The following is a 23,593-nucleotide window of genomic DNA, read 5'->3' as shown; positions in this document are numbered from 1 at the left end:
GGCAAGATTAGAACTAATGAACTGGTATGCGTCCTTCTACCAGGCATTGGAACTATGTACTCTTTTTACTTTGGCTGCTAGGAAGCTCATAATTAAGTTATATACAGTGTTGCTGCTACCTCCTTCAGTCTGGATTTTTTTAAACATAGATACTTTTCCTTATAATTTGCTATTTTTTCTTGATATTATGCTAATGGATTTTGGTCTTGATGTGCTTGTGCTGTTACTGGAAACCTGTCAAGATTACTTCTGGAAATAGATGAGTCAGAGGTAAGTAAATAAAGATAAGAAAACCACAGAAGCCACCACAGGCTCCTCCAACTAGAAGGCAACTGAGAGAGTAACTTGTCCAAGTTCTTTGTCCTCCTGCTGCCTGAGAACCACGCTCCTCTGTCCGCAGAGCTGGCTGTGGAAGCAGCCTTGTCCTGTCCTCTCAGGGGAGGATGGTAAATGGGTCTAGCCTTGCCTGTGCCCTCCACACAGGCTTAAAGGAATAAGATGCATCCTCTCCTTAGGGCATCCTCAGGGGAACTGCACAGACTTCCCAGTGCTCTTAGGAAAAAGAACATCCAAATCCTAACCTGACCCCTGCCGGCTCCCTGGCTGAGCTGGGTATGACTCTTCTCCTCACTCCCTGGCAGCCCTGGCCTTCTCTCTTTTCTCCTGTGCCAGCTCATTCATGCCCTGGGGCCTTGCAGCTGCGTTCACTCTGTTCGTTTCACTCCCAGGTCTTCATAGTGTTTTCTTCTTCTGGTGGTTCAGTTCTCATGTCACCTCCTCAGGGAGGCCCCCAGGCATTCTCTGTCCCATTAAGTCTCTTCATGGCATGGGTTACTTTCTAAAACTCCCTTGTGCGTTTATTTGGTAGAATACAAACTCATGAGGGCAGGGACCTGGGCTGATGGGTTCCCCCCTGAATACTTAGCACCCGCGGCTGTGTCTGGTGTTTACTAAGTATTTGCTGAATAACCGCACAAACGACTGGACTTGGTTTGCTGCTGTCTGGTCCTGGGAAGCTGGGAGCCGTAGTGCTCTGAGGGCTGGCCAGGACCTCACCAAGTTAGCCTGGTGAGTGTGGGCTACCTGAGTGGGAGGCTGTGGCCGGGAGATACCTGGCCTTGCACAGACATGCCCCAGGCTGAGGCAGCACCCTGAGTTCTAGTCTCAGATCTGCTCCTAAATAGCTGCAGACTTCAAGCCAGTTGTGTGGCCATAGGTGAGTGTCGAGAGGGATTGAACCAAATGACCTCTATCACCACTTCTGGCTCTAAGCTTCCAGGTCCACATCACAGAGGCCCTCTGCCCTCGATTTATCTGGGCCAGTCCATGTGGCCTTGCAACACTGCCAGGACGCAGACAGGCCCATCAGGATCCTTCAGGGTGAGACTGGCAGTCCTCAGCTGAAGGAATGCTCTGGCTTGTTTCTGCTCTGAGCATTGTTAGGCCTCAGGAATGTGAATTTGTTGGACATCGGCCAATCTTTAATTGACTTTAGGCTGTAGACATCTGGTCATGACCCTAGGGAAGGGGAGGTGGAGAGAGGGTGGGTGTGGCCCAGAGGTCAGGATGCTGGGAATGAGTGGGGTGGAGCCCTGCCCATCCCGAGTGGAGGAGCAAGCTGCAGGGGCACACACTCGGCAGTGGCCCGGGGCCCCTCCGGCCCTTACCGGTTGCTTGGAGACTATAGAGCTGACGTTGATTTCACTGCAGCCAGCATGGCAAGGGGAGAGGTACTCAACCCCATCGTCTCCACAGACCGGGTGGAAGATGGAATCTGGGCACGAGCAGTCCCTGCGGCAGGCGGGAGGCTGTGGATGTATAGAACTTGATGTGCTGCCAGCAAAACAGGAAATGGGAATCAAACAAAGCAAGACCAAAGGAAAACCTCTCCACTCCAGCCCAGCGTGAGTGCCCCGCCTGGTCAGTGTGCCTGTGCGTCTCTGTTTGTCTTGGGCCAGCGCCACCCAGGGATCTGAATTATGTCTATTGGAGCCAACAGTGAATTCGGCCAGTGCTGATGGCACCTCTACTTCTTCTGCTAGTAGGATCCCAAACTACTAGTCGTTGGAAATGCTTGGTTGGCAAATCCCCCACTTTGGAAGGGGTCGAGACAGCCAACCAGTCAGGACTCTGATGAGAGAGGTGGCAGATGCTATGGGAGAGTCACAGGCAATAATTTCCCTTCCCTTCTCTTTCATCTGAGCTCGGGCTGAGGCCCCTTGAGGCAATCCAGGGTCTAGATGGCTCCCGTCTCTGGGTCTATGTAGCCATCACCCAGGTCACTCCATTCCCCTGAGCTTCAACCAAGCGATTTCACTGGCTGATCTCACCAATCTTACCGTATCTGATATTCCTGATCTTCTTAGGGGAGGGTCGGGATTGGGGCTGATAAACCAAGGTTCAGAGCTTTGCTAAAATAATTACACTAATCCTAGTTAATGGGCATCCCTCATGCTCCAGGCACTGTGCCCGAGGGCTTTTCATGCGTGCCAGCCATCGCAGTATTAGTGGTGCTCCTTTTGTGGATGAGGAACCTGAAGATTAGATAAGTTAAGTAACTTTCCCCAACCAGTAAAGAACAGTGCCAGAACTAGGACCTGGTCTGATGACAAGGCCCCGTGCTAAACTCCCAGTGAAAGTCTTCTTGGTCTCTCTCAATCCACAGCCAGAAGACCAGGACAAACCGGTGGGTGGGGGGGGTCCCATCCTGAGTGATACTCCCTTCCCTCATACCCACCAGAGACAGGAGAGTTTCTTTCAAAGAGAAAGAGAAAACACCAAGGCTGAAAAGTATGGCATCTCCAAGTATTGCAACCTCACCGGGCAAAATCTTAAAGAAGAGCTGTTGAAAGGTGGCTCCCAGGAAAAAAGTAACGGCTCCTTGCTCAGCACACTCCCTCATGGGCCTCAAAGCCCTTCCTGAACATGAAGCCAGACTTAGAACTTAAAACCATGTTGCTTTATGCAAACCGACAGGTATGCTTTACCTGCCCTCTTCCTCACCTGCCCTAATTTTTCAAGTCTGCCATCACCTTCCTTGCTCTTTCTCAGACCTTTGCAGGTCTCCGTCTCTCATCTGGCATCTCTCTGGCAGCTCAATAAGACTCTGTAATTTTAGCCGGTACAGAGTGGATGCTAAAGGTAGACAGTTCCTGGTTTCTGAGGCTCACAGCACTACAGATTCATCCTGAAACCAAACTAATTAGTTTTTGGTGCTTCTTAAAAAACCGAACCCTAACCTGATTGCTGGTGCCCCACTAGGACCCTCTGATTTCCTCTCATAATTGAGCACACTACTCAAGATCTGATTTTCTCAGTTGCCACGTAAGAGATTAGATCAACAAGGGAAAAGGAGAGAGGATAGTTGAAGAAGCAGAAAGGAAGACGTGTGGCAGCCACAGACAGGCTCTGGCCTCAGCCTCATTCCCACTACCTGCGGGGGTTGACCTCTGCCACGACTGGTGTGGAGCAGCCCATGAAGAACAGAGGGGCACAGAGGATCATGGAGATGGTGATGATGGTGGCAGCCACGCGGGGAATGGTTTGCAGAGAGAAAACAAAACGCTTCATGAGGATTCCTCCAAACAGCATCCCCAAGGCCGCAGCAGGGAGGTTCACAGCACCTACAGACGGAGAGAAGCTGGTCTGGGTGCACAGGCCTCGCAGTGTGTGTGGGCCGCACACTGAGCTGGACCACAGAGAAGGGAGCATGGCTTCCTGAAGCGACATTCAATATGATTAATTGCAATAGTAATAAACGACATTAATTGAGCATTTACTGCAGAGTTATCTTGACATGGCAGACTGCCCTGCCTGTGCCAAGAATAAAGAAAGAAGTGGGGCCCTTGCAGCCAGAGGGATGTGGGTTGAATGTGCACTTATTAAGCACCTTTCATTACCTGGCCCGTCCTTGAACTGTGATCACATGGGGTTAGCAAGGCACTGGTGGCGCCCCCTGCCTGATGTGCTAGTCAGAGGCCAAAGGCTAGAGGCGTGAAGTCACAGCCAAGAGCCACACAGGAGGTCAGGGGTCACGCCCTGACCACCTTGCCACTTCCACATGGTCAAGCTCACCTGTGAATTGGGCCCCATAACTCCCTTGGGTACTTGGTGGGACCACATCAGTGCTTCTCACCCTCAGCTGCAAAAAACACCGATGCTGGATGCTGGACATTCTGCTTTCATTGATCGAGGGTGGGGCCTGGGCGTCCGTATGTCTTAAAGCTCTCCATGGGAGCCTAAAGTGCAGTGGGGATGGAGAATCACTGGGCCCCATACTCCTTATCCAGGTGAATGTCTTCAAGTCATTGGAGAAGAAGGAAAAAACCCAGAGGCATCTTGCCCAACCCCCAGTTCAATCCTCTCTCTTTCCTTTGTCGCCCCTGATGATGTCAGGGCCTTTGGGAGGCAGTCAGGCTTTCAGCCCCTCTGACAGGGTGGAAGTCATCCCCCAGCCTCCGCCCACTCCTGTCTGGAATGATAAGGGCCTAAGAAATCTGCCAGGAACGGTCTAGACTGCCAACCTGGAAGAATGTCCTTAAAATTCTTTCTCTCGGGCAAGAACCCTCTGGCTCCTGCCTGTGTCCGGTCTGGGGGTTCCCGGCCCTGGATAGGTGGCGGGAGGGCCCAGCTGCGGCGGCACCCGGGGGACTCACCGATGAGGAAGTTGGCATAGGCCGCGGAGGCGCCGTATTGCTTCTCCAGGAACTTGTTGAGGAAGGTGGAGAGGCCGGCAATGACGGAGGAGAAGGTGCACTGGGCCAGGACCACCAGCATGAAGAGCGGGCTCATCAGGAGGCTCAGGAAGATGCGGGGGAACCCTGCCAACAGGCTGCCGTCAGGGCCGGGCCTCCGGGCAGCGGTCACAGGGTCCGCGACACTGGCCACTGCCCTTCCTCCCCCCGGCCCCCCTCCAGGCAGCTCCTCTCTCTTCCTCAGGGCAGAATCCAGGCCCTGAGCTGTTCAGTGGCCTGTTGGGGGCACACAGCCACTCAGACTCCACTCAACATGCTCATGGGCTGAATGAAAGGAGGACAGGCCTGGAAGAAGTCAGGCAGAGGGTGATTGTACATGATGGCTGCATCCATGGGAAGGGAGGGGAGAGGAGAACGTGGTCCAGGCGGTGTGGGTGGGGCTACCTCTATCTGAGTTTGGGTCTCCTGCTATCTGCACAGCAGCAGTCACCAGGGCCCCTGGCAGAGCCCCTCGTGAGGGGTTGTCCAATTTTAGACCGCCTGCTTTTAGTGCCCCTCACCACACCTAATACCACATGGGCTGGGCTACCCCAGACCGCCCCCACCCCAAGCCAGCCCTCCCAGGGCTGCCGGGTCACTCAGTTACGTTTAATGAAATCCACCAGGGAGCTTCTTGACTTGGCCTCTTCCATCTTCCTTGCCTCATCTGCTATGGTGGGAGTCCTCTGAAGGCAGCGAAGGGGGTGAGGGTTAATGACCCAGGTTCCCTGCAGCCACCTTCCCTGGGCCCTTGATCCCTCTGGTCTTAGTGGCTCAGGGCTGGGCAGTGGTCAGCCACCCCGGGTGTGTGTGGGAGGGCGTCCAAAGCCATCACCACCTGTGTCGGTGAGCCCGGTGCTTGGCCACCGACCAGAACGCAGCCATGCCAGGGCCTCCCAAGATGTTATTTCATACCTGGGCATATTATTTCGTATCTAACTGCTGGCTGATGCCAAAAGGCATCTGAGTGGATCTCACCCCTCGTCTGTCTGTCATGGCTACACTTCTTCCCTGTCCTCAGATTCCAGGGGCTGCGGGCTTCTGGGACGCTCTGGTCTAGAATGACCTCTGTTTTCCAGCTCTCTCTTTCAGTCTCCTCTATGGAGTCCCTTCTTTCTTCTGGGCCCAAACCTGGGCACTGTTCAAGGCTCTGACCTGGCTCTCAGCCTGCACTTTCTGTGCAGACCTCCTCAGTGAACTCGCCTTCCGCTTCTGAACTTGTTAGCTGCAGCCTGAGGCCCCCAGCTCTGAACCACCACATAGACGCAAGGCCCCTGAGCTCTGACACCATTAGGATCCCCCAGGGGACTCATCAGCAGGCCTAGGAGCTCCCATTCGTTTAGTGCTTTCTCCACGGTGGGCACCACACCCAGCGCTCTGCGTGCAACCTCCCATTCCTCACAACCTCCTCCCAAGATAGGGACTCTATCTCCAGTATTTTAAAGCAGAGGAGACTTAGGAGCAAGGAAACTTGCCTAGGATCCCTCAGCTAGTTGACAAGTAGCAGAGCTGGATTCAGATTTGCCTCCCCGCAAAACCACCCCGATGTGCTGCCAACCTCTGAAATTCTTCCTCAAGACAAGTGGAGGCCCCTCTCCCCTCACCCCTCCTCCAAGCTGGGCCTAGATCTCACACACCTCATTGCCAGACGTCCAGCTCTGCCTCTGGCTCTGAACCTCGGCACAAATTTTTGCCCCTCTCAGCTCACTGCTGAGTCCTTCTCGGCACCCCCTCCGAGGACATCTACCCCTGCCCTTGCCTCATCTGTCCGGCAGCCATGGCCTCGGTCCTCAGCTGCATCCCCCATCTCTGCACTGGCCTCATCAGATCTCCAGCCTTCATTCCTTCCCAACTCTCCAACCTCAACCTTGACCCAGTTGCCATGCTGTCACCTGAGTGGGCACCATTCACTCAGAATTTCATGGGATCAGAACAAGTTTTAGACCCTTCAGTCTAAGGGCAAGGCCCCCACCCAGACTTCTCCCTGCTGTTTTCCATTCTCATCCTTCCCTGATTCCTTTCCCCAACAGATATGACTGGAAGATGCAGGGCAGGGCAGTCGGCTCAAAGTCTGCTCTACTCACAGCCCACCCTCACGCTCTGCAGCACTAGGAATCCCCTTCTTACTCAGTCCTTTAGGATTAGACATGACCGGCCCTATCACATGCAAAAGTCAACTGCTCCAGGTCACATATGCAGCTTTTATTGGCTCTTAATTCTTTATCCCACTTTAGATGAACTCAGTGTCTCCCCAAACTACATTCCCTGGAGCCCTCCTAATCTGTGAGATGCTAACACAGTAAGGGAGCACTGATGAGATACCATCTTTTGGAAATTCACAAGCACTCTCACCTCTCAAAGCCTCTCAGAAGTCCTGTATCATGAAACTTGTTTAGATTTCACCCAGAATTTACTTAACCTGCTGCAACTTCTCAGCTCTGTTTATTTTCTACCTCTACCTACTATTATGAAACTCTTATAGGTAGAATTGTGTGTAGAAGCTTACCTCCATTCCTCTGGGCATTGCTCGAGGAAAGAAAAAAAAGGGGAAAGAGGTAACAACCAGGCAGGCTGAGGAAATGAGCAGGCCCAGCCACCAGGCTCCTATCCATCGGGGGTCTCCGGGGCTCAAGTTAACTGCAGCTGAAGAGAAAACAAAGGACACAAGTGTTTGTTGGATGAATGCATGATCTCACCTTACTGATCGGGGGAACTTTCTTCCCATGATGCAGAAGAGGTAAGCTGTGAGCTAGCATCTTCATCCAGTCGGTGTTCTCTCTCCAGGCCACTCTGGTCTTCTCGGAGAACGGAGGCCACTGGGAGGATCAGTGAGGTTAACTTTGGCCTGCAAGCGCCATTTCACTGGTCAATTTTCAAACCCATGCATGTATTCGTGGTTTCCAAACCTGCACTCTTAATCACTGGATGCTACTGCCTCCCAACTTTAGTGATCCCTAAGAAAGGAGGCCTCATAATCCTTAGATGCTCAAAAAAACAACCACCAGCAGAGTAGGCTACCAGGCCGCTGAAGGCGATGCTTTCTTCTTTGTAGTCTCCCATCCACGTCTAAGGGTCTGCCACTGTGTTTCTCTCTGTAAAGAAACTACATGGGCATGGAAGGAGGGAGAAGATAGCAGAACAGCCCTCAGCCCAGCACTGTCCTGGGCACTGTCCCTGGTGGCCTGGGAGCTCAGTTGCTAGTCTCTTTGGGACCCAACTCAGGAAGTGCCAGTGAAGGGCAAAGATGGCTTGACCCTGAGCAGACAGCTCTGCTAGCTTTGCCCTTTCATTTGAAGTACAGGTGGATGACCCTGAGCAGATGACCTTGTGGTCAGACAGTCCCAGGGACAGGAGTCTATGGGCTCTGGCAGCATGACTGGGTTAAGGCCTGCCCACATTCTTTGTGAGACAGGCAGGTTCTGATCTGGGTGCTGGGCACTGGGGGGTGGGGGGGGTGTTATTCCTGAAGGTCTGGCTTGGACCTGCCTTCCAGCCACATCTGGCCTGTGGGAACTTACATATCACCCACACACGCCCCACGCATTGCCCCCCTTGGCTCTGCCCGGATGGTTTCCTCCACTGGGAAGGCCTCTCCCATCACCACCTGTGTAATTCCACCCACATGGGATGCAGACCTCACCTCCCTGGGAGGCCCTCCCTCATCACCTCATCAAGCACTTTGTCTGTCCCTCTGTTACACTGCCAGCCTTCCCTGCCTTGTGGGAGGCTGGGGTGTGTAAGGCAACCTCACAATAACCATATGCCCTTGCAGGGTCCATTCTGGGGTCGGCTCCCTGAACGGTTAACTCAGTACGTGTGCTCCTGTCTATGGACTGTACTTTCTCATCCTAAGATACACAGTGGCTTCATCCAGGTCACTTTTTAAAGAGCTCACTCCTGTCAAACTCAATGTATATCAGGCAGGTTCTAAACACTGTAACATCTCTATTTCCCTATCATTAGCCCCTTTTTACAGATGAGGAAACTGAGGCACAGAAAGGATGAAGATACGTGCCCAAGATCACTCAGCCAGTAGAGGAGGTGGAACCAGGATTAGACACAGGCTCTCTACTACCTGTGCCCACATGGTTAAACACGATGTTACACCCCTCTGGATGGGAGTCATAATCCATGTGTGTACTCTATGTAGTGCTTCTTCTTTTCCCCAAAAGAGCTCTTACCAATATTTTTTTAAGCAATCAAAACCATCTTAGAATCAAAGAATCATAGAGCTCTTTTTAATACCACCACCAAGACAGGCAGCTGTGGTGGCAACACCTGAGGCCCTGCCCTAGGTCTCAAGGTTTCCCGCTGCAGAAAGTGTGCTTTCTTAGGGCAGAAAGTGTGTTTTCTTCAGCAGCGCATCCCCCTTGCCCACCCCCACCTGCTGGAGAGAGGAGGCCCACCTGTCCGCTGACTACAGGAGGGAGGGAGGGAGTGGGTGGCGAGGGGGCCGTGAGCATTTAAAGTTCAAGCTTCATCCTTGTCCTGACTGGCTGGGGGTCGTGGTCCTGGCACACACTCACCTGTGTCCACTCTGCCGTAGTCCACAAAGATCTGCAGCATGACCGAGCCCAGCAGGTACCCGAAAGCCGGTCCGAATACAGAGATGGCAAATAAGATGGCTGGAAAGGGGAGGAGGAAAGGAGGCTGAGAGGGTGGCAGCCTCGGGCTCTTTCCCTTGCTGAGGGCTTCCTGAGACATCACCCCATCTGTCCCCTGGCCCTGACGGGTCCACACCTGTGGCATTTCCTACAGGCACTCAAGATCCTGAGATGTGCGGAACCAAAGTTGTTTCTCCTCCAGCCAGATGCCAGAGAGATCCGCTTGCCGGGAAAGAAGCGGCCTCCTCGGCATTTGCAGATGCTGGCCCAGGTGCGTGTTGCTGGGCAAATCTCCGTGCAGGTACGGTGTGGCAGTGGCAGCCCTGGGGGAGCTTGTGGGCCACAGAGCCTGTGGGTGTGGTCTGTCTGGTCTGGGCCGTGGGCCCTGAGGATGCTCAGTGTGGCTTGTTCTAAGGGAAGGATTTGGTCAGTCAGATGGTCATGTGCTATCTGCTTTGCATATGCTTCTTTGAGGCCAAACTTCTCCCTAAGTGGATGGCTCAGAGAACACGTGTTCCCAGCCTGTGCCCAGACGTGACAGATGCAGTAGCTACTGCTGGTCGAGGAGCTGCCCGGTGCCTGCCCTGGGACCAAGGGCTCACATACATCACCTCAGGTACTCCCACGTCCCCAGTGCACAGAGACTGTGGGCCCCATCCTGCTGGTGAGGAGCTGGGGCCTGGGCTGGGACTCAAACCAGGTGTGTCAGATCCCCAGACCTCTGCACGCATTGGCTGGGCCACGTCAGGACCCGCCCCCATCCCGCAGCCCTCTTCAAGCCCGACTCACAGATGTACAGGGGCGAGTTGTTGGGCTCCGAGAAGTCGTCCACATAGGAGATCCCGAACGGCTGGATGGGCACCGTGCCGATGCCTGCCAGCAGCTGGGCCACCACCATCAGACCCCACATGCTGCTGGTCTCCTTCCGGGAGTCCTGGGTGCTGCTGTGGCACCTACTGGGGGGCAGGCCCTGCCAGTGTTTCTGACAGAGCTCAGTCTGGAGACGGCTGCTGTTCCCTGCAACGAGACAGCGGGCGCCGGTCACCCCCGCCCTGGAGTCCTGGCCGCATCAGCTGGCCTCCAGACCCGGACTTTCTCCCAGGCCTTCTGGGAGCGGCTCCAGAAACAAACGTGAGAGGAGGGGAGAGGGTGGGCTCCCTGCCCTGAGGCGGCGCAGCCCTTGTCGGGTGTGAGAGCCATCCTCGTCTCCCGGGGGTCCATTCCTTCTCCTCTCTGGGTACAGGTGGGGGGCTGGGCATGGAGGGATCAGTACCTTCCTCCCTGGGAAAGAGGGAGCCAAGGTCAACACCCAGGCTTGTCGGCCTTCAGCGTCCCTGTGCGCAGCCTCAGGCTCGGGCCCCCAAGGTGTGGTTCACTTTAGCAGGACAGAGGTCATTCTGTCCCACAGAAGATGGTGTCACCCCCAGCCTGGGATGCTCGCCGGGGGTCATGACCCCCAGAGCCCTCACTCCTAGATGAACCCGGCATTGGGTCACGCTAAAGAGCCCTGTTGTCAAAGGCATTGAACGTGCTTACCCAACCTGGCAGCTCCCAAGGATCAAGAACCTGGGAAGCTGAAGGGACTTTGAGACCCTCTGGTTTAAAACCCCCTATTACAGATGGGGGGCGGGGCTGCACCCACAGGAGCTAGGCTGCACCTTCTGTGAGGGCCCCAGAGGCCGCAGTGTGGCCTGTGGGCACTAGTGCCTATGGCTTTGGGGACCTGGCCAGGCTGGACTGCCCCTCCCATGCCACTGTTTCCAATTTGGCTCATACTAAACAAAGAGCACTGTCCGCTCTCCGAGGCCTTGACGGCTCCTGAGGGCTCCTTTCGGTGAGATACCTTCTCTTCCAGCCTTGTAGAAGCCAATGGAAACTGCTAACATCACGGATCCCTCTCCTTGGAGTTCTGTTTCACTCTCATTTGTGGCCCTCCCAGAGGTGGCAGAGCTCTGAGCTGGGTGGGCCTCAGAGTCCCACAGAGAGGAAAAGTGAGGGCCGTGGACGGGATCTGTCCATCACACTGGACTCTGCCCAGTGCTGTTGAGCTCAGGGCCACCCTGGACGGTGGGGCTGGGGAGGGATCTGCCCTCCTATCGTCCCCTCACCTCCCGCAGAAACACATGCTTGTCCATCCTGGCCCCAGCATCTCCTGTCCTCTATACTAGTGCCTATGTAGGACATGTTTAAAAACCACTGGCCTAGGGGGCTCCCCCATCGATCAGGGGGCCCCTTGGCAAAGGGGGCCAAGACGCCTGTCTGGTCGAGGTCATCCAGACCTGACACCAGCCGTGTGCAGGGGAGCTGTGTGCACCCAGGCCAACGGCCAACCCCAGACATTTGGAAGTGTCCCTCTGTACCTTCACCCTCCCACTCCACACCCGCTGTCCCACCTTTCAATTCAGGGTTTGGATAGAGAGTGGTCTAACCACATGGGTAAATAGGAGGCGCCTCTTAGAATCAGAGTGGGGAGGTAGCCTTACTGACATGCAAAGACAGCTGTAACATCTTGTAGAGTCAAAAAATAACTCGTAGGGCTTCCCTGGTGGCACAGTGGTAGAGAGTCCGCCTGCCGATGCAGGGGACGTGGGTTCGTGCCCCGGTCTGGGAAGATCCCACATGCTGCGGGGCGGCTGGGCCTGTGAGCCATGGCCGCTGAGCCTGCGCGTCCGGAGCCTGTGCTCCGCAACGGGAGAGGCCACAACAGTGAGAGGCCTGCGTACCGCAAAACAAACAAACAAACAAAAACTAGTAGTTTGGAGAAGAATATGATCCGTAATTTATAAAATGTATGCGGCCTAATGGAATATGCAGAGAAAAACTCTGGAAGACCATGGTTCTCTCAGGGTGATGGGATTGTGATGATCTTTGTGTGTGTGTGTGCTTGCCTCAGTGTACTTTCTAATTTTTCTATAATGAACACAAGATACTTTTGAAATAAAGCAACAGTGAAAGCTTTTAAATTAAAAATATTTTTTTCATAAAAATATATAGCCAAATTGTAACAATGTCTCTCCCACTTCTTATTTCTTTGTTCCACAGCCATTGCCCTAGGCCTGCAAAAGTCAGGCCCATCACACTAGGGCTGAGTTTCTCTGCCCACCCCACCTTCCCTGACGCCTCTCCTTGCTTGTGTATTGGGCCTTTCTCTGACTTACACGCTTTACTGTAGAGATCCAAGTTCCAGCGCCAGAATTTTTAAGCTTCTATTTACTGCACAGGCAGACACTGCCAAGGCTGTGATGTACATTTTGTCCTGTTCACAGGGGTTATTGGCCCACATAAGTGGCTGATCTGGGGCAGAGCTGGTATTTGAACCCATATGTGCCTGACTCAAAGTCCTGAATGAAATCAAATCTGAAATGGCAGTTTTGAAAAGACACAACACACATTTTTCAGGGATGGAGGAGCCAGGCCTGGGGAGATTCCTCTACCCATCCCTAGTTACATTCAAACACGTGAGCCCTCTGACCTCTGTAAGCGGCTGGGAACTTCCTCCCAGGTAGAGGTATCCTGGAAAGGGGCTGGCTGCTGGGAGTTTTGCTGAAATCCGAGACAAAGAGACGAAACAAACACATGGTATAAAGAGTCAAGAAATTGGCTTTGGTGAAATAAGCCAGACACAGAAAGACAAATACTGTATGATCTCACTTATATGTGGAATCTAAAACAGTCAAGCACAAAGAAGCAGAGAGTAGAATGGTGATCGCCGGGGGCTTGGGGGAGGGGTAAATGGGGAGGTGATGGTCAAGGGTATAAGGTTTCAGTTATGTCAGATAAGTTCTGGAGATCTACTAGACAGCATAGCGCCTCTAGATAACAATACTGCACTGTATACTCAAAATTTACTAAGAGGGTAGAACTTAAGTGTTCTTAACACACACACACACAACAGTAATAACGGGGCAGGAGGAAACTTTGGGACGTGATGGATGTGTCTGTGGCTTTGATGGTGGTGACGGTTTCATGGGTATATTCATCCTCAAATTCATTAAGTTTTATACATTACTATGTACAGCTTTTTACATGTCAATCATTTCTCAATAGAGGTTTTTTTTTTTAAAGAAAGAAAAATTGGTTTTAGCCCCAGGTAGCTGTGTGATCTTGAGCAAGTTTCTGAACCTCTCTGAGCCTCAGTTTCCCTTTAGGCAGAGACCATAAGGTGGCCGGATAGGGAGAGTCCCCATGGGTCATTAAAGTGCTAGAAGGCTATGGTTCCAGAAAGGGGAGCAGGCATGAAAAGTTGGGCCCGCTGGTTAGTCAGCATGGCTGATGGCTGTGCCTACCCCTTTGTAGGAAGGCTGGTGTGCCTCAGTGATGCTGCAAGGGCCTGATTCTCAGGATCGTCTCTTTAGTCTGGAAGCACAAAGCTGTGAAATGTTCCTGCTGAGAAAGAGCCACTCCTCACCACACTCAGGAACCCTCCCACCAACACTGCCCCATGTCCAACACTCAGAGACGGGGCTGTGGTGCTGGCAGACTCACGCCCATCCCCAGGGGGAGGCCCAGGTGGCTGGAGGCCCAGGTTGGAGCGGCTGGACTGGGAGCCTGGGACCTGGGTTCTAGTCCTGGATCTGACTCCTCACATCAGTGACCTTGACTTTGAGAGACCTCAGAGGATTCTGGGGAAGGGGCCATGCACTGCAGAGGGTGGGCGGTAGCCGGAGGGCCAGGCTCACAGCATACTCCGTGCCCTCAGTGCGGCAGCCACACGGACACCCCAGCGGGTGAGCGTTTACACGCTGTGGGCTGTGCTAGTCTTTAGAAAAAGACCCCACTTCCCTTCTCAAGACCATATGGGCAGGTTCAGGAATGAGGGCAAAGCTGCTTGCCTGGCCCTGGCCACCCTCTGACCCGTGCTACCAACTGGCCAGGTGCAGCTGTGTGGTCACTCAAATGGTTGGCCACTCACCCTGCTCACCTCCCTCCGCCAACTTTGACTGAGGTGACACACATCCAAAGGGCTCGTAAATTAAAAAGCTGCTCAAATGGGCAAGTTCTCAAATGGGCATTTCTTTTCAGAAGATTCAAACAAATTTCGAGTAGATTTTGTATGAGGAAACGAGCACAGTTTGGAGTTCCCTAAAACCGTGGGCTGCTGTCACTTGCAAATGTGTTTGGCTGAGCTGCCTGTCTCTGTCTAGGTGTGACAGCAGCTCCCTGTCACATGTTGTCTTGTGGGCTATGGGGTGGCAGGGCCAGGTCTCCCTTAAGTGCAAGGGTGGAGTAAAGATCCCCCAAAGGCAAATGACCACACTGGGAAAGAGGTGCAAAGAATTGGCCCCTGCTCCCAGGGCAGCCACTGAAGGACCACACCCAGGCCCGTCAGCTCCCATGGACGATGCCTGCCTCACAGGGAAAAGCTGGGATGCTAAGACCTGAAAAGACACCTGGACACACCTTCCAAAGCCTTCTGTCTGCTGTGCTACACACATCATCAAAGAAGCAACCGCAATGTTGCCAAAATATTGCTCAAATCAAAACCACAGTGAGATACCATTTCATACCCTTCAAAAAACAGAAAACAAGTGTTGGGTAAGATGTAGAGAAATTAGAACCCTTGTGCATTGCTGGTAAGAATGTAAAATAGTGCAGCCACTGTGGAAAACAGTATGGAAGCTCTTCAAAAAAAATTAAACATAGAACTACCATATTATCCAGCATGTACACTCCTGGGTATTTACCCAAAAGAATTCAAAGCCGGGACTTGAACAGATATTCGTACACTGGCGTTCATAGCCAGATCATTCACAATAGCCAAAAGGTGGAAACAACCCAAATGTCCATCAGATGAATGGTTAAACATAATGTGATACACACATGCAATGGAATATTACTGAGCCTTAAAAAGGAAGGCTTAATACACATGCTACATACAAAATGAATGAACCTTGAAGATATTATGCTAACAGAAACAAGTCAGACACAAAAGTACAACCATTGCATGATTCCATTTATATGAGGAACCTAGAATAGACAAATTCATAGAGACAGAAAGCAGAATGGTGGTTGCCAGGCAGGGGCTGGGGGAAGGGGGAAGAGGGAGTTAGTGTTTAAGGGGCACAGTTTCCATTGGGAAAGATGAAAAACTCTGAAGATGGATGGTGACAATGGCTGTACAACAGTGTGAAAGTACTTAATGCCCTGAATTGGACACGTTTAAATAGCAAATTTTATGTTATATATATTTTACCACAATAAAAAATACAGCCTGGTATCCACAGCGTACCAGAGAGCACGTGGGGAGGCACCAAACCCAGTGCTGTTGGGGAGAGGGTTTGGGAAGGATTCCCAGAGACAATAGTCTCTGAGCTGAGAAGAATCAGCAAGAGACAGAAGAGCAGTGCTGAGGAGGGGAGAGCTCAGAGGTTCAGCGGGCTCGGTATGCAAACACCACCAGGGCGAGGCCCAGCTGCTCCTGGAGGGCTGCTGTGTCCCGCAAAGGGGCCTGGATTACATCCTAAGGAGAGCCCAGAGGGTGACGATCAGGAGGGGGGGCAGTACAGCTAACACACTGGAGGGATTAACCAGTTTTCTAAGGCCCATGTGTAAAGAGCAGAACTGACCCAGCCAAGAGCTACTTCGGTGGTAAAATAGGTGAGGCTGCGTGTTGCCTGAGAGGCACGTAGGGAGTGCTGATCTACTCCACGGCTGCGAGCACGGGGATGCTCAGCCCACAGTGGGTGTGTCAGATACACAAGGCCAGGCTGGCTGTACGGAAGCAGGAGCCTCAGAAACAAAGGGCCAGAGAATAAGTGTTTCTTTTCAGAGTTCTAGTTCTTGATTTTGCTGATTCTTATTATTTTACTAAAGTCACATTTATTAGAACATTGTTGCTGGCAAAATTATTTTTTGTGTGCCATTTAGCGGTCATCAAAGATTGTAAAAATGTTGACTGGCTTATTAAGTCTTTACATGGCATGTTGCACAGTGCACCAATGCCACAAAAATCCTCATGAAATTTCACCTAATGAAGTGTCCAGGAGGCAAAATTCTCTGGGGATCTTTTAACTGTTATCATTAACTTGTAGAACGTCAGATTACATGTCAGAAACTAACTGCCTTTATTAAAAATGTGTATTTGGGGACTTCGCTGGTGGCACAGTGTTTAAGAATCTGCCTGCCAATGCTGGAGACACAGGTTCGAGCCCTGGTCCGGGAAGATCTCACATGCCGCAGAGCAACTAAGACCGTGTGCCAAAACTACTGAGCCTGTGCTCTAGAGCCCACGAGCCACAACTACTGAGCCCACGTGCCACAACTGCTGAAGCCTGCACGCCTACAGCCCTTGCTCTCCAACAGGAGAAGCCACCACGGTGAGAAGCCCACGTCCCACAATGAAGACTAGCTCCCCACTCGCCACAACTAGAGCAGCAACGAAGACCCAACGCGGCCAAAAATAAATTAATTAAAATAAATAAATTTTTTAAAATGTGTACTTTAAAAGCTAATCAATTGGCCCCAAATTAAATCCAAGTCTACTGAGATCTTCTTGGGCTATTCTACATTCCAAATTGATTCAAGATCTCCCAACAAACTCTCTTTTCCTTATGCCTGCCCTAAGTGGGGCCAAATCCACCCCAGACCAGGCTGTGACACAAGCGAAAGGGAAAGATCAGTTCCTCCACCTGGGAAGCAGCGGCTTGCTCTCCGTCCTGGAGGCGGGGTACGGCGGTGGGGAGGACCCGCTGCTCCCTGACGTGTTGTGTTGTGGTGAACGTGTTTGTCAGAGACAAGGTCTGAGCTTTCCAGGAACTCATGCCTGGGCCTCCCTGCGGTGATGGCCGTGGCCAGCTCACTCTGGTGAAGATAGAGTCTTCTAGAGTTTAGAACATTAGGCTCTTCTCTTAAAAAGAAGAAGACAGGGCTTCCCTGGTGGCGCAGTGGTTGAGAGTCTGCCTGCCGATTCAGGGGACGCGGGTTCGTGCCCCGGTCCGGGAGGATCCCACGTGCCGCGGAGCGGCTGGGCCCGTGAGCCATGGCCGCTGAGCCTGCGTGTCCGGAGCCTGTGCTCTGCAACAGGAGAGGCCACAACAGTGAGGGGCCCGCGTACCGCAAAAAAAAAAAGAAGACAGTGATGGAGTGAGAAGACCTGTATCAGGACCCATTGGCAGAACTGTGGGGCTCAGCTTTCTGCAGCCCACCCCACCCCTCTCCTCCCTGGAGCAGAAGAGCTCGGGCCACGTGAAGGAGAGAGCAACCTCTCCCCGCTCCTCAGGCGTTCCAGCAAAGGCCCCGCACCCAGTCCTCTCCTTGGACTTAGAGAAGCTCACCACCCTCCTTCTCCCACCTGCCCACCATCAGATCCTGTGATATGGTCAGAGAAACGCCTGCTTCTTCCAGCTACCACAGACTCGGGGGCCACCCGCCTCCGCCTTGAGGGGCCTGGGTAAGGGAGGGAGGGGGGTATGTTTGAACTGGCTGTCAGTCTGTTTCTCATCTTCCCTGAGGCCCACTTCTGGAAGGCTCAAGTTTGTCAGAGCACATTCTTCTTCCCACAAGACACCAGAGGTCTAGCCGTGCCAGTTTTCACAGGGCTAACTAGAAACAATTCAGAACCTCTCCCCTCCTCCAGCTACCCCCCCACCAGCCCAGATGCACGCCAGTCAACCCTCTGACTCATCCCACAATTTACATACGCAGAATTTCAGCTCTTATTTCTGAACCCCTCCGTGGGTTTGCAAAGTGGGGACGCGGTGGCAGGAAGGGCTACCTCCTTGGAATGGGACCCACGGAGATGGGTGAAGCTGGGCAGACTAAGGCCTGGCCTCTCCATTGTTCAAGGACACACGTTCCAGGTGCGGCCAGGCTGAGGCCAGCGGGCTGTCAAGGGTCTAATAAGAGGTCTCTCCACAAAGATCCAGCGCTGGGGCCAAGAGAGAACCCTAGAAGGATTGAGCAACATAGGAAGGCTGTGGCGAGTGGGCTTTCCTTTGAGTAGTGCTTCTTGTCTGGTAGAGGAAAGGGAGAATTGTGCCAGGAAACAAGAGGGCAGCACCTTGAGAGCCACCCATTACCTCCCTGCTCAGAAGGGGGCACCGTTTGCGAGTGAGTAGGGCCAAATGAGGAGGAGGTTAGCAAGGCCCAAACCTCAGAAGCGACCCATAGAGAACAATAGAGAAAGGCAGCGGTGTTTCCAGAGAGTATTCTGGAAGCGTGGCCAAAATGCCAAGCCTCGAGCTATCAGCAAACTCCCGGAACCTCATTCAGAATGTTCCACTCTGAAAGACCTATTTCCTCATCCTCCCAAATTCGGCCACTCAACAGTTCTTCCCGAAATTCTGGCCACGCCCACCGGCAGGCCTGGAACAGGCTGTCCCGAACTTACCCATGATTGAGATCTCAAAGTCATTTATAAAGTGACCTGTTTGCATATCAGAAGTGATTGGGTCTCCATGGAGTTCACAAAGCCTTGTCAGTCCATCGTGCCCCTGTGATAACATGTGTTCTCTTCCAACCAGACTAAGCCTCCACTTAGAAAATGATTTCTATGGGCACGTGCATTCTGACTTTTATTTTGGGAAACTAGGAGAGCATATCCTTCTGCACTAGCTGGGGGTTGACAGCTGGTGGAGCAGTGCAAGGAATTCATATTTTGAAGTCAGACAGACCGGGTTCAAATCTTGGTTCCACTGCTCACCAGTCAGGGAACTCTCAGAATCTTAGTCTCTTCATCTCCAAAACAGATACAGATAATCATACCTACCTTGTGACATTCTTATTCAGATGAAAATGAATAACAATGTCATAACCTGGGATATAGTGATTTAAACAGATGAGGGAGATGGCAGAACCCTGGAGACAGGCATTATGGCCCAGGTTTTTAAGGACTTGGGGACTGGATCCAGAAACTGAGAGATAAGTAAGATCAGCGCTGGTCACTAGCAACGGATGGATGTAATAGAGGGGTTGAGGGCAAGTGGGTTGCTTGCAAGGATTCACATCCATGCAGGAAAAGAGTGAGCTTAGGTGAGTGGAAGAAGAGGGATCCCCTGCTCTGATCTCAAGACTGACTTTCCGAGACTGAGACTGAGGCTGGACGCCCCTTCCGCACCGCCACCCTGGCACTAGAGGGGCCTTGGGGAAATGCCTACTTGTATTGAGGAGGCCATGTGGCGAGTGAGCTGGGCATGAGAGGGCAGGTCCACTGTGCGCTGTGTGACAGGCTGGGCACCACGCTGCTGGCAAGGGACTTGCCTCAGCCCCACCCTACCCCCCTCCCCGCACACACGCCCGCCCCTGAGGAACTGCCACCAGGCCTCGGAAAGAGGCATCACCCAGCTCAACTCATCATCAACACTGTTTCTTAGTGGATAGGAGGGAAGCAAGACACACCCGAGGCAACAGGATGGCAGCTCAGAGCCATTTAATTTTACTATTCAAACAGAATGTGCACCCCCCAGTTGGGAGTGAAGCAGAACTTATTGTTCACAGATTTATTAACAGGCTAATGAGGAGCAATTTGAAGGGGGAAATAAAAAAAAGGGGATTAGCTGAGCCAACATGAGTTCATCAAGAGTCAGTCTTGCCAAGCCAAGCTCATTTCCTTTGTTAATGGGGCTCCCAGACTGGCAGGAAGCCAGAACACGGTGTTACTTGAGTGGAGGAAGCCTTCTGACAAAGCCTGTCATGATATCCTGACAGATATCCAGACCAGAGGTGGACACGCGGCTGAGTCCTCGAGGGAGAACTGCTCAAGGCGTGCCCAATGCAGGCGTGGATGGGCCAGTGTGACCTGGGAGACACCACGCAGCACCGCTGTCCCGGACCTGGGGACAGCTGAGAGCAGCTGACAGATTTGTGAAGGACATGATGAATGGTGTGAAGCCGGTGGCAATGGCAAATAAGACAGTCCAAAGGCTGAAAATTCAAAATGAGATCCCAGGCTACGAGGAGGGGCTCCAGCCAAAGGGACTGAATCTTCTGGAGTCAGCTGCGGCTGCTGTACCAAAGAATCATAGCCTGGGAGGCTCACACACAGCGGAATTATTTCTCACAGTTCTGGAGGCAGGAAGTCCAAAATCGGGGTGCCAGCCTGGTGGGGCTCTGGTGAGAGCCAGACTGCTGACTTCCCGCTGCACCCTCACGGGTGCAGACAGCTCTCTGGCCTCTTCTACAGGGCCACGAATCCCAACACGGGGCTCCACTTCCATGACCTCCCCGCCTCCAAATACCTGACTTATCTTTGCCGTCTCCCCCTTTAGATCTCTGAGCCTCACATCCCGTGACGGTGGCCAATCCAAGCTCTGAATCCTCAAAAGTCCTTTTGTTCCTGAGAGAAAGAAACTGCTTCTGCTGGTTTCCTGCCTCATGGTGTGGGTCTCTCGCTGCCCGAATGTGCCTGCTGGTTCCCTAGTCAAGCCTTTGGGCCACAGGAGGTGTCTGGGCACAGCAGCCTCGAGTGTGGCAAGAAGAGCAGAAGCTGCTCCCTGTGTCCTCTGGGGGTCCTTGGGGGCCCAAGGCCTCAGGCAGGAGGCATCAATGGTTTCTTCAAACCACAGTGCCCCAGGGGACAGGGGCTGGCACCCTGCTTCTGTGGGGCTATCCCCGACCCCGACTGTTTTTCTGGGGCAACCATAGCCACTGGAATAGTAACCAGCCTTCCTTTTCCACCCTGGCTGATGACTCTCCCCAGGAGACCCTCCCTGCTGCCTTGGGTGGGCCCAAGACACACAGTCCACCAGGGGTCCCTGGGACGCCGCTCTCCCCAGAGGAGCAGGACGCAGGACCCAGCCTGGCCCCTAGGCGTCCCTCCTCTCCTCACCAGACATGGAGCAGGCCTGCAGCCCCCAGCCTCACCCCTGAGCAAGGGAAGTGAGGAACAAGCCTCCAGGGGAGGGGGAGTCACCCCCAGGTCTCTCCTGGGGCCAGGGCTGGAGACCCAGAACAAGGGATCCCGCCTCCAGGCCAGCCAGGGTGGGTCGTGACTCTCCCACAAGACAAACGTTAAGAGAGCCTGACAGGCAAACGCTCTCAGGTCAGCCGCTGGGGCCATGCCTTGGAGATGCCCGTTCTCCGCGGCCCCAGCTCCTTCCCCGGCCTTCCCCTGACACGCAACACAGCAGCCTGGTGTCTGCTGTCATTTCTCCACACGCGTTTCTCTTCTTTCCTATACTGTGTGTTGAAAATGTGTCCCACATCAGGTCTCGTTAGCTTAGCTGTGCTCATCCGTTCAGGGCTGTTTCCCTCTCAGTTGACTTGATAATACCCATGTGTTTTGTGACTCGCCCCCCCTGCTGCTTTCCCCCCCTTTTCAGGTTAAACAGATCCAGCTGGCAGGGCCATGCACCTCCCGCTCGACCGTCCACCCACTCTCCGCCCCCAGCACACCCATGCTCCCCCCGCCTCCCTAGGCACCTCCACCCTAACAGCGGCCCTGCTGCCCCCTCGTCCGTCCCCGCCTCCACACCCACGCAGACCCCACACCTTCCACCCCCCCCTCCACTGCGGGCCACCTCCTCACAGAGGAACGCCTCCCTCACACACACTCACGCTTCCCCTGCAGACACACTCCCTTCCCCCACAGTTCCCAGCAGGTCCCTCTGGCACCACGGCTGGGTGCTCCCTGCTGAACTGCCCTGAGCTCAGGGCCCCTGAGCGGCTCCCCCAGTGGAAGGACCCTGCGTGGCACTGGGGTTCTGCTCCAGGCCGGCGTGTCCTCCACCGAGGAAGGGGCGCTGTCACTCAGGAGCCCGAGGCTCCCGTCCCCAGGCCTGCCCACCACCCTCCTGCCCAGGGACGCCTCTGATGAACGGAAGTGCGTGAGGGACTGGCAACTTCATGAGCAGAGGACTGGAAAGCCACTCTTCCCTTTCTTTTTTTGACTGCTCCAAAAATACATCAGACTCCCCCCTGCCCTGCTCCTCCCACAGGAAGCCCCTCCTGTGTGCATCCATCGTCTGGGTGGGGCTGACTTCCCTCTGGACTTGGCTCAGGACCTCTCACAGGTTACACCTACTCCTACCAGACACTTGTTTCCGAAGCCCCTGCTCTTGTCTCCCGGGAGAACTGGTCTCGGGTTGGCCTGTTTCCCCCCTATCCAAACCTCTCTGAGCCTTCCAGAAGTGGTCTTAGAGGCTCTGGCTTGGTGGCTAGGCTTTTCTCGAAAGGCGCCAGGCGTATTTCCGGACCCCACTGACATTTAGAAAATCTAAACATTCATAAATGTCTGCATGGCCTTTTTAAAATTAGCCATGAGTTGTTAAAGGTCTCTGTGATTCCCACAGTATTCAGCTCCTCTTTAATTTTTTTCCCTGAAATACAGAGTTACTTTTCATTTCCCACGTTCATTTCTGGAGCAGCTTTGCTCCAAGGGGAAAGAGTCAGCCGTCAACACATGATAATAGGTCTGGGGGTCATTGCTCATGAGGAAGAGATTTCAAATACCACATCAAGGGCAGGCAAAGAGAAATGTGCTGAACAGCTAACACGGGCGAAGCACTTTACCTATACTATGTAGTTTTAATTTTGCCCTCGGAACACACTGAAAGTGGAGGTGTTATTGTTCCCACTTTACAGATGAAGAAACTGAGGTTCAGAAAGATGAACAGCAGCTTGCCTCAGCAGACTTAGCACCTAAATGGCTGAGCTGGGATCTGAATGTCTATGCCCTCTCTACCCAGCATACCAGGTGACTCCCACTGAAGGGTCTGGGAATAGAGCAGAACAGCAGCCTACGCTTCAACCAAGAGAAATCCTATGCCTCACACGTAAAGGCGCAGCAAGGACTACACCAAGGAAGGGGCCCCACTCCGGCTAGAGCAGAGGACAGCCGTACAGTGAGGACCAGGGAGAAGCTGCCTTCAGATGCCCGCAGGACGCCCAGTGCGTTGGCTGTGAGCTGTCAGACTCTCCAGAGGAAGCAGGCGCTTCCTCATTTGGGACCCTAGTTATCCAGCATATTACACGTATTGTTCCCAGCACCGCTTGTTATAAAAGCCGCCGCTTAATGGTTACCGCATGTGCCAGCCCCTTGGCTAAATTCAGAGCATGCATCCTTCGGCCTTCGCAGCCCTGCGGGGGAGGGTCCATTTTATACAGGTAGGAACTGAGACTCAGCTGCGGAGGAAGTGGCCCAAGGCCATGCTGTTAGGGGGTTTCAAAGTCCAGCTTCAGACCCCGGACCGTCCAGATTCATGACATGATTCAGGGTGGCGCGTTTAATGAGATTTGTGTGTGCCTGATGGCCCTGCATAATTTAAAACTGAAGTTCCCATAGGAATACATTTGAAGTAAGAGTCGTATTTCAAACTTTTC

General features: G+C 53.3%; 1 protein-coding gene across 3 annotated transcripts in view; it reads right to left on the bottom strand.

The window, feature by feature from the left end:
- The window catches only part of SLCO2A1 (solute carrier organic anion transporter family member 2A1), a 78,212-nt gene that overhangs the window by 9,621 nt on the left and 44,998 nt on the right, over nucleotides 1-23,593 (bottom strand). For 2 of the 3 annotated variants that reach the window (XM_079922618.1, XM_079922620.1), the window contains exons 4-10: nucleotides 10,127-10,354; nucleotides 9,260-9,358; nucleotides 7,240-7,376; nucleotides 5,341-5,419; nucleotides 4,656-4,820; nucleotides 3,434-3,623; nucleotides 1,668-1,833 (exon numbers count right to left, since the gene is read on the bottom strand). In XM_079922618.1, the coding sequence (XP_079778744.1) occupies nucleotides 1,668-1,833; nucleotides 3,434-3,623; nucleotides 4,656-4,820; nucleotides 5,341-5,419; nucleotides 7,240-7,376; nucleotides 9,260-9,358; nucleotides 10,127-10,354 (1,064 nt within the window). The remainder of the gene's footprint in view (nucleotides 1-1,667; nucleotides 1,834-3,433; nucleotides 3,624-4,655; nucleotides 4,821-5,340; nucleotides 5,420-7,239; nucleotides 7,377-9,259; nucleotides 9,359-10,126; nucleotides 10,355-23,593) is intronic. The other variant, XM_079922619.1, reaches the window with a different exon arrangement.

Source organism: Stenella coeruleoalba, assembly GCF_951394435.1.
Source record: "Stenella coeruleoalba genome assembly, chromosome: 5".
Classification (NCBI taxonomy): Eukaryota; Metazoa; Chordata; class Mammalia; order Artiodactyla; family Delphinidae; genus Stenella; species Stenella coeruleoalba.
Note: the sequence above shows the minus strand (reverse complement) of the source record. Positions and strands in the feature narration are given on the sequence as shown.